General features: G+C 40.1%; 1 protein-coding gene across 3 annotated transcripts in view; it reads left to right on the top strand.

Annotated features, from left to right (window-relative positions):
* LOC100114420 (regulation of nuclear pre-mRNA domain-containing protein 1B) overlaps window positions 1-15,979 on the top strand; it is an 87,046-nt gene extending 71,067 nt beyond the window's left edge. Inside the window, exons 4-5 of one of the 3 annotated variants that reach the window (XM_001599399.6) lie at window positions 3,207-3,482; window positions 15,667-15,979. In XM_001599399.6, the coding sequence (XP_001599449.2) occupies window positions 3,207-3,482; window positions 15,667-15,819 (429 nt within the window). In that variant the 3' untranslated portion in view covers window positions 15,820-15,979. Of the gene's footprint in view, window positions 1-3,206; window positions 3,483-3,736; window positions 3,954-15,666 lie in introns of those variants that run through there. The other 2 variants (XM_031925991.2, XM_031925990.2) reach the window with 2 other exon arrangements.
* The last annotated feature ends 1,793 nt before the right edge of the window (window positions 15,980-17,772 follow it).

Genomic DNA, 17,772 nt, shown 5'->3' with positions numbered 1-17,772 from the left:
TGCAACGGCTCTTCGCCGTTTCAGACAGTTGCATTTCTCCTAGTGCTAACAGGAAGATTTCCTTATCATAATCCTTCTTTTTCCACCTAACTCTATTGGTCTTTGTACTCGCGCTGGGTCCCGATTTTGATATTCCTACCTCCATTATTATGGCCTGGCGATCACTATTTGTGTATTGTTCACTCACGGTCCACTTGTCAATTGAGCTAATAAGGCAACTACTAACAAAGGTCAGGTCTACAATAGATCCTGCGTCTCCTCTTCTAAAGGTGTTAGTGCTACCCTTGGTTAAGTAAGACCAAATCCATGAGAGCGAATGCTTCTAGGATTACTCGACCTCTGTGGTTAGTCCTTATGTTGCCCCACTCCACAGCCCATGTATTGAAGTCGGCTGCAATCAGTACTGGTTTCCTTCCTACTGCCTCTTGTGTGAGCCGATCTAGCAGTTGCTCGAACTGCTCGATTGGAGCGTCAGGTCAAGCGTAGCAGCTGTAAATAGTGACACAAATGCACCTTAGCCCGTATAAATTCTTTTTCAGGGGTCTTAATTTTTTAACAGAAAGCAACGTTTTCACATGCCCAGATCTCTGCTTTACCCGTAGTGTCCATTTCCTACGATGGTTCGTCTAGATCCTTATATTGTTCACACACAATAGCTACGTCTACCTCTTACTCGCGGACATACTGATTGAGTACATAGTGGGTCCTGTGCTGTCTTACAGTAGTTTAGATTTAACTGCACTATCTTCATTTTCGTTGGTTCTGCAGTTCTTTTATTGCGGCTCGGTAGGCTAGGCATGTATAGCTACCAGCTGCATGGTCACTCTTTAATTCTCTATCCTTTTCCCGGCAGAGAATGCAACTCATCTCGTTCGTGCAACTTTCAGCTGCATGCCCTTACGTTCCGCATTTGAAACAGCATTAACTTCTATCGCATGTCTCTGGACACTTTTTTGCGATATGGCCAAAACCCAGACATTTGTAGCATCTAGGTGTTTGCATTTCTTAACTATTCCCTGATTCTGCAATCAACCTAACCTACTCTGAGCTTTCGCCATGTGATCCCCTTTTGGGCAATCTGGGCAGGCAGCAGTACGACGGCGGTCTGCTTATCTTCATAGGTTTTCCGGAGGGTCTTTACGGACGTCTCCTCTACTACTTCTCTCTCATTTGAAAACTCTCTACTCAGAGCTTGTAGAATATCCTGTTTAGAGGTTAGCATGTAAAGGTCTTTTATTTCAAAGACCACTTCATGCTGAAGCCTTTTGTTTGTGGCTTCTTTTACTAGCACCGCCTTAACCGCTTCTTGTTTTGCGTTTTCACTTTCTTGCTGCGTCGCATCTCTAAAAGAAGGTCTCTTGCCACCGTTTTGTTTATCTTATTTACGCTGTTACCAAGCACCGTCAGATTGGGGTCCTCTTTAATTTTTCTCAAAATATCAGCGTACGAATTTCCCTCAGCAACTTTTATAACAAGTGCATCAGTCCTGGTGTGTCTCTCTCGTAGTTTCCTAGTGCCTTTTTTTGTTTTTGGCACCGGTGCCTTTATGTATATCCTTTTTCCTCTTCTTTTCTTTCTTCTTCTCCTTTCTGGTTATAACCTTCTGCCAGAGTGCGTCTGCTTTTTCTTCCGAAGACTCCTGATTGGATTTTTGACGCGACTACCACAGAGACCACTTTCTTATCTTTCCTTGATCTCTTAGCGTAGTTTCCTTGTCGCTCTTCTACCTAGTTTGGTGACATTGCGTTACGCTTATTCAGTGTTCTTGACGTCACCGCGTTTGATGCTTCTATCGTCTGTGATGCCTTGTCTTCCTTCTGGATATGCTGCTGATTCAGTAACATTTCCCCTTTACTTAGTATCAATCCAAGTCTCTTCTTACTTTTTTCCAGCGCCTCTTGTCTCCTTTCAAACCGCTTAACCTGGATCATAATCGCCGATAGATCGCTTTTAACAGACTTATGAATGTTGGATGCGTTTGACACAACATTATCCATATGCTTTCTCGTTCTTGCTCAGCATCCCGGATTGTATTCCAGATCTCGAGAACACTTTTTTCTGCTTTCTCTGTTTGCTCAGTTAAATTATCCTTGCTCGATAATAGTCTTTATTCCGGTGTGTGTCCGACCATCCTCGATCCCCCCGTCTATGGAGGCAGCTGACATGGCCCCAACACATGACTGTAAGCGGTACCAGACTGGGAACATCATACCAGGGTATAGCACGCGATACTGCCTTAGTCCACCTCCACTCTCTCAAACCTTTCACTCCGAACAAAGTGCTTGGCTCTCTGGAGAGTCTCTGGCAGACATCAAGCAATATCACCCCGTCTTGCTGTCAGCGGGAGCCAAAGGTGACTCAGGTCACTTTGGCTCGCAATCTCAGATTGCCTTTCCACCAGAATCTCCTTTTGGCAGCTTACAGGTCGCACCGCACGGCAAACGCGGCGGCCTGATTTGGTCCACGGATCATATTTTATTTCTGCTCTACCCTCCGAGGTATATACCCTAGCGAGATTTCCTCCATTCGACACCCGGGGGACGCGCTACATACGGGTGTCAGGCTACCCCGCGTGGGTGTATTTGAATGTGTGTGTTTGTGTGCGTACACGTGTGTGTGTGTGTGTGTGTGTGTGCGCTGGAGAAAGCTTTGTGCCAAAGAATTGGCAGCAGTTTTTTTTGCTCTTTTTCTAGATCTATTTTGATTTTCATCTCTTTCACTGCTTTTTATTGTTAACAGTTCAAACAATGTATCTATTATGTTTTGGTTTATCTACTTAAATTATGTTTATCCCTTAATTTTAGCTATTTATACTCCTAGCATACATCAGTATTTTTTTATTTATACCTTTTTATTTGTTTAACCCAACATTTACTTATAAGTACTTATGTCCACATTTTTCTTTATATTGTTTGCATGGCGTTTAAATTTATTTCTATTTTTATATTTATTTTCGTAACAAAAAACTCTTGTAACTTTGGTTTTAACAGCACTCTTTAAGAATATGAGTCTCAAGAGAGGTATCTCTGAGATGAGTCTCAAGAAGGGTATAAGAAAAGGAATGTGGAGGGGAGGGGGGTTCAACACTTACTATTCAGATAAACTATTGTGAACTATTTAATATAGAAAGATATATTGTAGCGTGTATTTGACATTCTTTTTAAAATCTTAATAATTAAAATTAATTATTTGTTGATTGATTATAGGAATTAGAGAACACTGCATCCTCTGATGCTGCAGTAAGAGAACGTATAGCATCTTTACCGCCCGAGGTATCTGAGGTATCTCTTCTTGCTAATTTGGCTGATCGTACAGCTGCGGATCAATTAAGTATAGCCGTTAATGAAGCAGCAGCTTTGTTAGCTGACTACAATGGCCGTTTGCAAGCTGAAATGGAAGACAGAAGGAAGCTGCTAACAATGCTTAAGGATTACACAATAGCACAGCGCCAATTACTCCAGCAAGCACAATTGACATTAGAGGTATTTTTAGCGTTTGTTGCTCTATTTATGAAATTTCTATATCAAAACTCAATGCGTGATGAATATGAATATACATTATAATGTGCAACATGTCTCAGACGATTTCCGTTTTATTTAGTTTGAATAAAATAGAAATTTAAATAGAAATAAATAGCTTCTTATAATCAGTTCACAATGACAATTATTATTTATGTCACTGACTTTTGATATTTTGTTTTTATTTGTTTGTAATACAATTTTATCCAATTTATGAGTTTTTATGCAAACATCCCTATTCTTCTGCTGGATGAGAAATGAGGGCAGGCTGATGCTGTTGGCAAGCAGACGTGGTTTGGCTTCTCATTTCGCTGCTGGCGATTAGCGACTTCCTAATAAGAAGGATGACTTGGGCGTTAAAACTTGAACAAAACTCTAACACCCGTCACCTCTGTGTAAAAATTAATTTAATAAACATCAAGTTATTTAAGGACATATGAATGTATTTTATGTATCTGACGTGTATATTTTAGACAGATGGATTTCCGAATCATTCTTTTTGTCCAATCATGTCCGAACCTCTTCCTTTGAATTGCCCCCTCTCAAAGTGACTCACAATCTGTAGCATATGCGAGCCCTATTCCTTGGTTATCCCTTCATGAAATTTTCCAAAATGTTTAAACATCTATCCTCTGAATCTCCAAATAGCCCCTTTTCCAAGTGATTCATGAACCGTAGTGTGCATAAGGCCCATCAATCAAATTTCCGACATACTCTCTTTTTAAAAAAGTTACTTGTAAGGAATCTCAGAGCGTAGGGCAGCTAGATTTAAGAGTTTTTGTTTTAGAGCTTTAACATATGCTCTCGTTTGCCTTCCTCCGATTTACCGACGTACTCTTTTTCTAAAAATACTCGTTTTTTAGATTAACTTGTTCCGGACGTAACCGAGGACTACTAGGGACAAGAGTAAGTGCGGCATATTTATTCTTTATTAATAATATATTCTACCTATTAGTAGTTTTAGCGAACGTTTTTCCGTCATTTGGCTCTCATATGCTTGAATCGAAAAGGCGTTTCGTGGCTTCAGGCCAATACGGTTAGGAGTGATTTTATAATCATTCCTAGACTGCCACGACCCCTTCTAGGAGTTTTACTCCGCGGATTTTGAGGGTCACTTTCAGTACGGAGAGGCTAAAAGGGCCGATCAGTTACTGCCAGGCCAGAGAGTCGAGTGGCGGGAGGCGTTCGCGTGAACACATGACTGCGTGTGTATAGCTATAGATCTAGAGGAGCGCGCGCACTGCTTCGAGTCCCTTCGGTAGTCCTCGGGAAAGCGTCTTTGTTTTAGAGCGCCCGAGTTTTCGGCGCGTTTAATTAGTAGAGCGTCAGTTCTCGGCGATAACTTGTGAGAGAAGGTCAGACCAGGACCTGATAGTTAGGAGATTTCAATAAAGTCATAATAGCTCTGATCAACAATGATTTCACAGTTTATTTTTGAACCTTAATGTAGTCTTGTCCCATACAATACTTAAAGAATTTCACTTCCTGTAGACGATGTCCAGGTGCCAAAATCACCTCCCGGATGTCAAGACATGGTCTATGATACAACGCACTAAGTATACAACAAATGTACCAAAAAAAATTTTCACTTCCTGTAGATGATATCCAGGTATCAGGATGATCATGAGGTTAACTCATTATAGTTGGAGTCAATGATATATGGTGCTACTTTTAAAATTACTCCAAGTTTAACTACCAAGAAATCTTGTTTATAATCATAAGTATATTATCAGCATTAAAATTCTAGGAAGGCCGAAATTCCAAGAAGTCCAAAAAAATTCCCTGAAAAATCCGACAAGTGCGATATTTCATCTTTACATTAAAATATTGCAATATTGGTGCACTAACGAAAACAGTATATTATGCAATGGGTACAGAAAGACTGTATCTTCAAAACGAGAGTTTACGTTTTGAAGATACAGTCTTCTGTAACGTCTCTGCTGTAACGAGATTTTAAAATGCAGTCTTTATGTACAAGTTACATACGATATTTTATACCACGAGAGCCAAAAATTCACATTGAAGTTGTGATTTTGAGGTTAGAGTGATATAAAAAATAAAACGGTAGGAATATTCTTAAATGTTAGGACTCATGTGACAGTGAACAAATTTTCAATTAGAATTGAGGGAATTTGAATAAATTGAACTGGAAATGACGTTTTGGACAGAAATTTATACAAATTAATATTATGTAGATATTTGATGCTCATAATAGATGCACAATATTCAACATTAATATGGCAATTATATTTTCTAACAAGAGTTGGATTATAGAGAACAACTATCCTATTATCAACCTTTACAGTCACGCGGGGAAGCCTGACACCCCGTATGTGGCGCGTCCCACGGGTGGCAAATGGGGGAGTGCTCGTTGAGGCACACATCTCGGAGGGTAGAGCAGAAATAAAATATGCTCCGTGGACCAAATCCGGCTGCCGCGTTTGCCGTGCGGTGCGACCCGTAAGCTGCCAAAAGGAGATCCTGAATGAAGAGGCGATCTAACGGTCTCTCTAAGACCTACGGTTGCGTACCAAAGTGACCCGAACCATCTTTGGCTCCCGCTGACAGCAAGACGGAAAGCCGGTTACGTAGCTAGTATCGGTCAACCGGCTGGAGCGAGTGCGTAATAATGTGTAACATCCGCCGGAAACTCTCCAGAGAGCCGAGCACTTTTGTTCGGAGTGGGAGGCTCGAGAGAGTAGAGGTGGGCTAGTGCGATAGCGCGTGCTATACCTTGACATGATGTACCCAGTCTGGCACAGGGGGATCCAGGGGGTCGGAAACATGCCGGGATGAAGAAAAATGCTTATAATATGGGAACCACAAACGAACTCGGGGAAAACTTGCAGGAGAACCTGGAAGTTGAAACCTTAAGGGTGCTAACAACACAAGACGGTGGATATCCAATCCACAAATCAAGCAGCAGTAGGTAGCGCCATGAATACTGCAAGATACCGATACGAGAGTAGAACGGTAGGCGAAAAGAGCCAGACCACAAGGGAATGGCTACAAGCTTATGCCCGCTTGCGTAACAAGATAAGGGAGGTGAGATATATGACCAGGGAAATGACCAAAACCCTGGATAAGCAGAAGGGCGTGATCTCCAAGATTAAGGATGGATTAATTAATAGGATCAATGTTGATCGGAGCTGTCACGCTTCTTGGCAAGATGGAGGATGCTGCGAAGTGGCAGCCACTCTAACAACCTAGAGCGGACAATGCAAAGTCCCAAAAAACGGCAAAGTTGAAGAAGAGGGCACAATTACCATCGGACGGAGGCGGCGGTACCCCTGACAAAAAAGACAAGAAGGAAGTAAACAGTGCACCCTCCACAAGTAGGGACAGCGAGGGTGATGCACAGACTTCTCATGGTCAGACACAATGGAAAGTAGCTGCTGGCAGTAAGGCAAAAAAGAAACAGCAGAAAAAACTGGGGCAAACCCAACCAAAAAAAAAAAAGAAGAAAATTTTCCACTTTAGAAGACAAATGTTATTCTTATAAAACCAGAGAACGGCAAAACCTACGCTGACATTCTGGGACAGATAAAGGCGCAGGTAAAGCCGAAAGAACTGAATGCGGAGGTCAAGTTCGTCTGTAAAACAAGACAAGGTGGCGTTCTAGTGGGGGTAGGTAAGAGCAACGGCAAAATGAAGTCATTACAAAAAGCTAGACGCAATGGGACAAGTAGACACGATTGAGAACAAGATCTCCAAGATAACACTAGAGATCAGTGATATCGATGGACTTACGGCAAAGGAAGAGGTCAACAGTGCTATCGCGGCCGTGACGGACTGTAGCGAATAGGATTTCAAAATCCATCTGTGGAAGCTAAAGACGAGAGAGCAGAGGATGGCAGTAGTTTAGATTTAGACCGAATCAAGGCCGCCGCACTATGGGCGATTTCAGGAAAAGTATTGTCAAAATAAAATTGCGCCTCTCAGGAAAGTGCTAGGGACCTAATTTTTTTTTAATGAAGGTTGTACTTCTCTGATATAGGGAAAAATATCAGAATATTGTTTTCTGATGATGTCGAGCCGGGGCACCTATGAAAAGTACGAAATTTCAAGAAAATGATATTTTAGCTACTTGTTAATGCATTAATATGCCATACAAATGCATTTTAAAATAATTGGGAATTTTTGAGACAATCATATACTATTTTTTTAATTAATGAATGATTTTTTTTTTACCTACATAACCTAAAAATTCATCTATTTCGACCTATTGTACTAAGAAACGTGAATCCGGGACTTAAAATTATCATAAATCACGGACCTCTAATTTGATTAGCTTCGAATATTATATTCTAATAATACGGCACTATATAAATAAGAAAACACGTTATTTTAAAGTATTCTAACCTACAGGAATTTTAAATCTGAGAAGTTTCATTCTGTAGCGTGAAAGATTTCAAAGTTAACACACATAAAATTGTTGATTAAATAAAATATTATTATTCTCACCATATTTAACGTACAGAAATTGTTATATATATATATATATATATATATATATATATATACACACATATATAATTATGTAACCTAGACTATTACGTTACATGTTAACGCTATAGTATTTACACGTTATATAGTAACAATTAGCAACGAAATAATAACTCTGTGATATACGTATTCCATTTCCAATTAATATGATAACCTACTATTATTTCATAATAATTGCATTATAGATTCTTCATCAGAATTATCATAAGTCATATTACTTTCATCATCAGTTGTGTTCTGGTTTTCTTCTTCCTACTCTTCTTCGTTCATAATATGCCTATAAAATAGATTGAGGATGAAATCATAATTCTGAGCTCATGACAAAATTAAATTCATAAATAAACTTACGTTTCTTTTATATAGTTCAATGCCTGTGCATTTTGAAAGAATATGTGCTTCTTAGCTAATTTTATTCGATTGCCTATGAACGTTAAGGATAGTTTTGGGTCACTCATATGCACTGCTCTGTTAAATAAATCCGTAATTCGTGCTAATCTACTTGTCTGTCTGGAGCGTTCTGTCATATTTCTGCGATAAAACTTATGCACATAATTATTATAGACGCACCTTTTAACGGTTCTCCAATATCCCACGTTTTGAATGGCATTCTATAATAAATGTTTAGGAGATGCTCAAATGTATTAATTTCCTCGTGCAATAATCCCAAACCATACTTCAGTGATTCAGCAACAGGAGTGAAATTATTGCCAAATTCTCCAAACTGATGAGACATTATCTTACAAATTGGACATCTACTGGTCGCTCTATTTCCCACTATTACATTTAAACATTTGCCATCAAAAAGAGTTTGTGTAACTTCATAAGAAACGCAAATGTTTTTTCCATTGGACAGACTAAATTTATAAGAACTGAGATTCTTTGTTTAATTTTCTAATCGATTGTATTCACGTATGGTCGAATCATCTGTTTCTTTTTCGAATGCAATCCTTAATGGCCGACAAAGCCTTACACTTTGAGGAATTGGATTGATCCATGATTTTCCATCAGGCTTATTAGAGCTTATTTTAATGATAATGACGCTTGTAACGAAGAGGGACTGCTCGGAAGCTTCGCTTTCATTTACAGCATCCTTACATTTTTTATGTACATTTTTATGGGCTGAAGAACTATCGAACCCTACAGTTGCAGAACGCGTTAAATCAATCAAGTCGTTGACACTCCAATTCAAAGCAACTGCATTGCAAAGTCGCTCACTAGTTTTATTTAACATCTCCTGCATGGATACCACAATCTGTATCTCCGAGTAACAGCCGACGCATTATCCGAGAGACACTCGCGGAGTTAATTCAAAGTGCGAACCTCCCATTCAACGGGATCCCGCACTAATTAGGCGGGCGCGAAAGAGCAGAGACAATAGTAGAAAAAACTACTAATCTGATAACTGAGATCTGCGATGCGACCATGCCCAGGGTGTCTACCAGCCACCAGAGAAGACCGGTGTACTGGTGGACAGACGACATTGCGGAGCTTAGGAAAGAAAATGTCTACTCTAGAAGAAGGGCTCAAAGAGCCTGGAAGCAGAAAAGGCCTGAAACCTGGGACCTTTCCAAAAGACAGGACGAATCGCTAAAAATTCTCAGAGAGGCGATAAAAGAGAGTAAGCGCCGCTGCTGGACAAAGATCATCGACGACTTTGAGGAAGACCCATTCGGCGATGGATACGCGATCGTTACACGAAAGATGGGCGAAATGAAACGCACGGAACCTATGCAAGCTGAAACGATGGAAAAAGTAATCGATAGGCTGTTTCCCACACACCCCATCAAACCGCAGACAGAAGCGACGGAAATACCAGCAGACGAGATACCTCTTTTTACACAAGGCGAACTCATCGCGGCAACTTCGTCCCTCAAGAGTGGCAAGGGAAAGGGATTGGATGGCATTCCTGCGGAAATGCTCTGGATTGTCGCGTCGCAACGGTCTAAGCTGCTCTTGGAGATGTACAACCAGTGCCTGGTGCAGGGAATTTTTTAGTTTGCGGTGGAAAAGAGCGAGACTTGTACTGATTGAAAAACCGAAAAAAGAAGCGGATGCGGACACTTCCTATACACCACTGAGTCTTTTAGACACAATGGGAAAGACGGGGGAAGCACTGGTTAAACCACGAATACTAAGAGCTGTACGCGAAGCTGGAGACCTTTCCGATAAACAGTATGGCTTTAGAAAAGGGCGATTCACCATAGGGGCCGTCAGAGAGGTAACAGACACGGTAAAGAAAGTAGAAGAAGTTATACACGCGATTAGAGACATTGTGATTCTAGTAACGTTAGTTGTAAAAAACGCGTTCAACTAGGCAAGATGAACCGACATACTTGCTGCCTTAGAATCATTTGGTATGCCGCGATACATTATGCGTCTTACGAAAGATTATCTGAGGAACCGGGTTATCGAGTATGTCACGAAAGAAGGGCGCAGAAGAAGACCTATAACTGCAGGCGTAGCGCAGGGTTCTAAAACTCGAAATGCCGGGGGACTTGATGCTCCTTGGATACGCAGACGATGTGGCAGCGGTTATAACAGCACGGAATGTGGGCATTGCGCAAGCAAAGTTTCACGCGATCATGAGCCGAGTGCTATGGTGGATGGCGAACCATGGATTGACTTTAGCGCTTGATAAGACCGAAATTGTCCTATGGACAGGAATACCTATGAAGGTAAGCGGCGAGACTATAACGACAAAACCATCAGCCAAGTATCTAGGAATAACTCTAGATACAAGCTGAACTACTGGGAATACCTAGATCGCGTCTGTAAGAAAGCCACGACTAGAATAGCGCAACTTAGCCGACTAATGGCTAACGTCCGTGGGCTTAGGCCAACAGTTAGGCGGTTACTCATGGCGACCACTAACTCTATCCTATTATATGGAGCAGAGGTGTGGGCCGACGCTATGACTGTGAATAAGTATCGGAAAAAGATTATGGCGGTACAGCGAAGGGAGGCCCTTAGAATAGCATGCTCCTACCGGACGGTCGCGGCCGTGGCATCGCTGGTAATCGCAGGGGTCATCCCCATGGATCTTCTTGCGATCGAACGCAAGCGGATCTATGAGGCTCGCTTAGCGTCGAGTAGCATCTCGATTGCCGTAGAAGACAGAGAAATAACAATGCGCAATTGGCAGACTAGGTGGACTGATTGTCCAAAGGCTAGATAAACTAGGACCTTTATAAAAGACGTAGGTCCGTGGGTGGACAGGAAATAAGGGAAGGTCAACTTTTACTTTACCCAATGTTTCTCCAGTCACGGATACTTTAGAAGCTACCTATTCGCGATGAACAGGGTGGCAACAGCCGGGTGTAAGTACTGCGGTGACGAACGGGACGACGTGTGACACACGTTTTTTGACTGCTCCCACTGGGCTGAAAGGCGCAGAGTACTGGAGCTGATGATAGAGGCGTTCACGCCCGAGACTGTAGTCGAAACGATGCTCGGCAGCAAGCAGAACTGGGCCGAGATAACGGCGTACGTGGAGACGGTTCTCTGCTCGAAAAACAATGACCTTTACAGGTTTACCATAAAGTCTTTTGTTATAGACATAGTTTATATTTTCATTATTACGACGACGATATCTAGAAAAACCATTCTTTTTAATTTGCGTTGCATCACAAAATGTTTTTGGAAATTTTTTCGAACAAGTTTTTTTAACATCATAATATAGTGTTTTTTTCTGAATGAGGTCCATGTTATATATGTTTCAATACTTATTCTTGTAATTCCACATCATTCTAATCAGGAATTTAAGCTGAGATATGTTTATCAGTCTTATCGGAATTTGTTAATTTTTACTTATGACCCAATACTAATAATAAATATTCCCACTAAGAATATCTGCTAGGATTACTCAAATTTACAATAAAATAATCTAACAGTAATTGTTGCAATATCATTGCATGAAATTCCTGGTGGAAAACTTTTTAGTACTGTTTTCAACTCTGGTCATTTTGGATTAGTTGTCATCGTAACAAATATATCCGGTAGGCTGCCTATTTTTCGCATTATAGCCATTGAATCAAGAAAACTTTGGTGCATGTATCTAGGACTTCCTATATAAGTTGATGGCAAAACAAACAAATTACCTAATCTTTCGTTATTTTCAGAATTTTTATTTTTGTTGAGCGCACTTTTTGTTACGGGATCAATAAAACCTTAATAACATTTTACACGTAATTTGTTTTATTATATCCTAAAAAATTTAGTCTACGATATTCTATAGTGATATAAGCTTCAATAATATACTATTGAGTATATAATCTTTGACTATATAAAATAGGACTAAATTTTGACATAGGCCTATCAATATGAATAGATAATCGATATAAATAATATTGCGAAGGAGATAAATTTTTATCATTGTTATGATTTTGTTTAAACATTAGATTCCATCCTATATCTCCGTAAGGAAACATTATAGGGAAAAATCATAGGATCTATGTGTAAAGATAATTTATTCAAAATAGAAGTTGGACCTATTTCTTTTGGAGGTGGGGGGTCGGATAAACACAAAGATCATAATAATTATGTTTATACGGGCGCAGGGGAGAGTAAAAGGGTTTAACACACTCGGACGCGCGCACTTAACTTTCGAAGCCGCTGGGAAAAATTAGGGGGGGAAATTTCTTAACCTGCGGCCACGGCTGCGGCGGCGAAACTTTTTTTATAATATAGAGAGGAAAAAAATACTACTAACCTCCTGTCCTACCAACCGAATCAGAACGGGAAGAATGTCCTTGGAGTCGCGGCACTGGGGGTCCATCTCTTTAGCCTCCGGTTAATCCCACACCTCCTTATGACAGCTCTCCCAAATCTTTATCTCGAGCTTTTGTGGGACAACAGAGCGGTACGAAAGCTATTCAAAAAAGGATATGAAAATAATTAAAAGAAACCTAAAAACAAATAAAGAATAAATGTAACAAAAAGATACTAGTCACCAAAACGCCATGAAGAGATCTACAAACTTTTACTTGGGCTAGTGCCGTCGAAGGCTGAGGACAAATGAGGCACAGTCCGTTCACGTATATGCTAGAGCCGAGAATTTCTTGACGCGGAATCGCTCCGGTCCTACTTCTTCTACTTCGGAATTATAGTCCGAGTCACTCGAGACATCCTAGGTAGATACAAAAAGTCTGTTACAAAAAAAGGAGAATTAACCGCAAACTCTTCCGCGTCGCGTGTTCTAAATTTATGCTCGAAAAAACGTGAAATTTAAAAATCTTTTTGAATTTGCTGTCTACACACTAGATCGATAACAGCAGCGCACAAGTACGACATCCTGCGAATGTAGTGAGGCGTCTGTATCCAGTGGAACTTGGACAATAAATTCACTACCAAGTCTATACGCACACGCGGCTTTTCATCATAGAAGATTGAACGAATTTTATAGAAGATTATTACAAATCAGTATGACAGGAGGATAGGCAAAGATTGTTCATAATGCAGCTATTGGCCAAGATAAACGGTAGTCTGAAATGACAGTTACGGCGAATACAAACAGCGTTATATTGCAAATCTTTCACGTCGCTTCAAAAAATGAAAAATTATTAGTCTCTTTAAAGCTTTTAAGAGACGATTTAGTTTGATTTCAAAATATATTCTCTTGAGGATTTCTTTAGGTAGCAATCAAAGTTCAGTTTTAAATATGGAAAACCATAATTGTATATCTGTATATATCTAAAATTAAAGTTTTATACCATAAAGAACGTGGGAATTGGCAAGCGAAGCGAGCAGGAGGGTACCCCCTTAGTTTATAATAAAATCTAAATGGTCAAAACAGCATTTTAAAGGCATAAGAGTACAGTGTAGTGTTAAACATGAAAATTTAACCATGTAGAACTGATAAAAATAAAACATAATTTTTTTTGTATATCTATGAACCATTTTCCAAAAAAGGCGTATTTAGATAAGCATTCGTGATTGAAAACCAAAAAGTATTTTACAAATAGTGCATTTTCTATGAGCTTTAATTTTTCTGATTTTATAGCCTTTACAACTATTAGCTACGTAAGTTAAGGTATTCGGAGAAAACGGATATTAATAGATAGTTAATCGGATGAACTGCAAGACTACCAGAAAATAACAAATGTTACTGGTTTCGTCAGTGAAATAAACATTCTACAGACTACTGTGTGGAGGTCGCCTGATGATAGAATGAATGTTTCTTGTTCTATGTTGTTTGTGCGTCGTTCGGGTCATTAAGTATTCCAGTTTTTCCTACGTACTTAATATTATTTATTCCAAAATATGTATGACCTTGAATATTAATTTATTGAAGGCGTTTATAACTTTGAACTTCTGGATATAAGTCGAGGAAAAAATCACTAAATACGGCATAAATATTGATTTTAATACAGTTTTCTGCATTCGATTCTTGAGAGCATCTTCAACATTTTTAAAATAAACTGTGATATCCGGATGGGTTTTAGAGGGTTTGATTCGGTGCGGGAAAAGTTTAGCTCGGGAGCCAGCTACCAGAGCGTGCCTTTCGATCCGGAAATGCTTCCTCCAGATCTCGAGGTTGCGTTGTACTGGAGCAACTTCTCCGGGAGACTAGCTCGTCCAGAGAGGTCTTGTCGGCTTGAAACGTTGAAGCCGAATGAGCTGTGAGCGAAGAGCGCTCACGGCTATAGGGGAAAGCGCGGCCCTTGGAGAGGGCCAAAATGGTTAAGCGCGGCTTTCTGGGGCCGAGCCACCAGAAAGCCGCGAGATAATCCGGGATTACTCCTCGGAAGCCGAAGTTCGACCGAGAAGTCAACCACCAGATATGTCTGGGGTAGCGACGCTCCTGAGCGACTTCTCCGGCAGGCTTAGCTCGACCAAAGAGGTCTTCCCGGCTCGGAGCGCCGAGGACGAATGACTCGAGAGCGAGCGAGCGCTCGCTCCTATTGAGAGAGCGTGGACCTTGGAGAGAGTCCCTAAAATTCTAATGGGCGGTTTAGATAGGAGTAGTTTGCGCGAAAGAATGAAGAACAAGAACGCTTTATTTCAGCTTAAAGTAAAAATTATATTTATTTAGTTAAAAATATGTACTGCTAAGCGATAAGAGAAGGGGGGGGGGGGATTCGTAGCCGGGGCTTACGCCGTCCAGCTCAAGACTTCGCGTTCGCGTTCACGTCCGGGACTGCTTTTGCCAGACGATGTCCGTAGCCGGGGCTAAGAGCCGTCCAGCTCGAGAGGCCGTGTCCAGGGATGTTTCATCATTGTCCAGAGATTCAAGTTATTATAACAAAATGTCGCCGAGTAAACCTTGAAAAAATCGCGTAACTTTAGACAATGATGGATAATTATTTAATCGATATAAGTAATTTGAATTTTTAATTGACTTTCAGACCCCTTTAAAATACATTGATGGATACAGATAAACAAAACTCAGGAACATAATTATTATACCAATCTGAAATTGTGTCGATTATAATAATCGCTATGTCGTAATTTTACATAATTTGGTTTTCATCATTTATCAAAACTAATAAGTAATTTTTTATCTAAATTATTTGAAAATTGCACGTGTCATGTGTTCTTTCTTCTTCATGGAAGTATTATTAACTATATTACCTATATTAGAAATAAAATAGCTAATACGTAGTTGGAATTGTTGATTTACATTAATTTGACTTATATTTTACAGGATTATAAGGAAAAATTAAAGAAGATTTGTACGGTACGAGCAGAAGTGAAATCTCATATTTCAAATCTTCCTGATTTGACTCAACTTCCAGATGTTACGGGTGGATTGGCACCATTACCTTCAGCTGGTGATTTATTCTCCTTACAACATTAAATGCTGTTTATCCTATCAATATTTCAAACAGAAACTTTATTTTGCAAAGTTTAATATCTTTGAAATGTTAGTTACTAAAAATAAATCATTTTTTGTTTCCTGTTACAATTAAAACTATTAACAAAAATAAATAAAAATATATATTTTAATAAATTAAAAATTTAATTCGACTAGAAACGATTGATTTACAACCTTATTTATATTTAGTTATTATATTTTATTTATAACCTGATTCATATTTTTATTTAAATAACTTTTACAAAATAATTAATTTTTATTAACTAATTCACACACATTTTTGTTGAGCTTATATATCAATAAAATTGTATTCTGAAAATTACTATTTATATGAAATTTTTAATGTCTGATGGCGTGGCACATCGTTAAGTGCGAGAGAGAGAGAGAGAGAGAGAGATTTTAGATTTAATTTAGATTTAATTGTTTTTTTATTGTTGTACATTGTGTTGTACATATACAATTATAGTATGTTATAAAAAGAATACAAATTTTGTGTAAGGATGTTTTATGTAAGGGGCGCTAGTGTATGTGAAGAGTGTGAAATGGAATGAAGTGAAATGAGAAGAATGAGAATGTGTGTATGTTTGTGTGATGTTTATGTGTTTTTCAGATTGAAGAAGTAATTTTTAGCTGCTTGTTTAAAGTGTGATATGGATAGTGTGTTGCGAAGATGAGATGGAAGGCTATTCCAGAGGTAGGAGGCGTTGATGAAAAATGAATTCTTCAGCGTCTCCGTCTTGAAGGACGGGATGTCCAGTGGAGTCACCTCTCCCCTCACAGGCCTGAGCGCGACGTGGAAATCAAAATAGTCTAATAGATAAGTAGGTATTGAGGTGTTGAACATTTTTCTTAGAAAACAGGCCATGAAGTATTTCCTACGTCCGACGGTGTTAAGCCATTGCAGCTCACGCCTGTAAGAGGAGATGTGCTCGTCCCTCCTCACACCGTAGATATAACGGATCCCCGTATTGACAAGCCTCTGCATTTTTAAGTCAAGTTCCTGAGTCAGGTCGCAGTAAGCAAGTAAGCAATAGTCAATGAGGGGAAACAGGAGTGCTTGCACTAAATGTTGGCGCAATCTAAGGCTAGTGCTTTTCCGAAAAAAATAGAGACGGTACATTAAAGAGTGAGCACGTTTACAAATTTGTGTAACGTGCTCTTTCCACGTAAGTTTGAAGTCAAGCACCAGCCCCAGGTTGCGCACCGATGATTCAAAGTTGACCTGGGCTCCCCATATATTTATATAGGTGTTAGCAGTAGAAGGTAGAGCGTTTATATAGTAGGGGGAACCCAGGACGATAGCCTTAGTTTTAGTTACATTTAGTTTAATTCTATTCAGCGCAGCCCAGCCCATTATCCTCTCGGCGTTAGCGCTCATCCTGACAGAACAGGAGTCTTTCACTCACTCACACAATTACGTCGCACGCGAATTCCGCAAACGCCGAACGACTTATCCTAGAATTGCCCAACCACTTTACGCCTCGTGCGTCCAGGTGTCGGTGCCAAGTATTAACCTAGGTTTTCACAAAATAACTCTACACTTCTATCATAAAACTCCTTAATGCTACACTTCGCTTATTACTCGAGAAGATAACCTGTATAAATGAGATAACCCTTTATTCGACGGGACACAATACAAAGAGATGAAGAGATAAAGACAGCGATCCGGAGGTAACTAACGCGTACACGAGATAACCTTTTTGTTCGCGAAACCGAACGTGGAACTGCCGTTCATCCGCGAGACGGATACGACCGGAGAAAATGGAAAGCGATTCACTGACCTTAAATCCTTCTAGCTAGAACACCGGGTGAAGTTGAAGTTGAGGCACGTCCGTTCGGGAGCAGTCGGGGCAGGCGAGAGCCGGCTTGAGCGCCCGCGGCTCGCGGCCGCCACTCTGCTCTCTCTAGCTGCCGTACCGCGCGCGCGCTGATTAG

Source organism: Nasonia vitripennis, assembly GCF_009193385.2.
Source record: "Nasonia vitripennis strain AsymCx chromosome 3 unlocalized genomic scaffold, Nvit_psr_1.1 chr3_random0007, whole genome shotgun sequence".
Lineage (NCBI taxonomy): Eukaryota > Metazoa > Arthropoda > Insecta > Hymenoptera > Pteromalidae > Nasonia > Nasonia vitripennis.
This window is presented reverse-complemented; position numbering and strand designations above follow the sequence as displayed.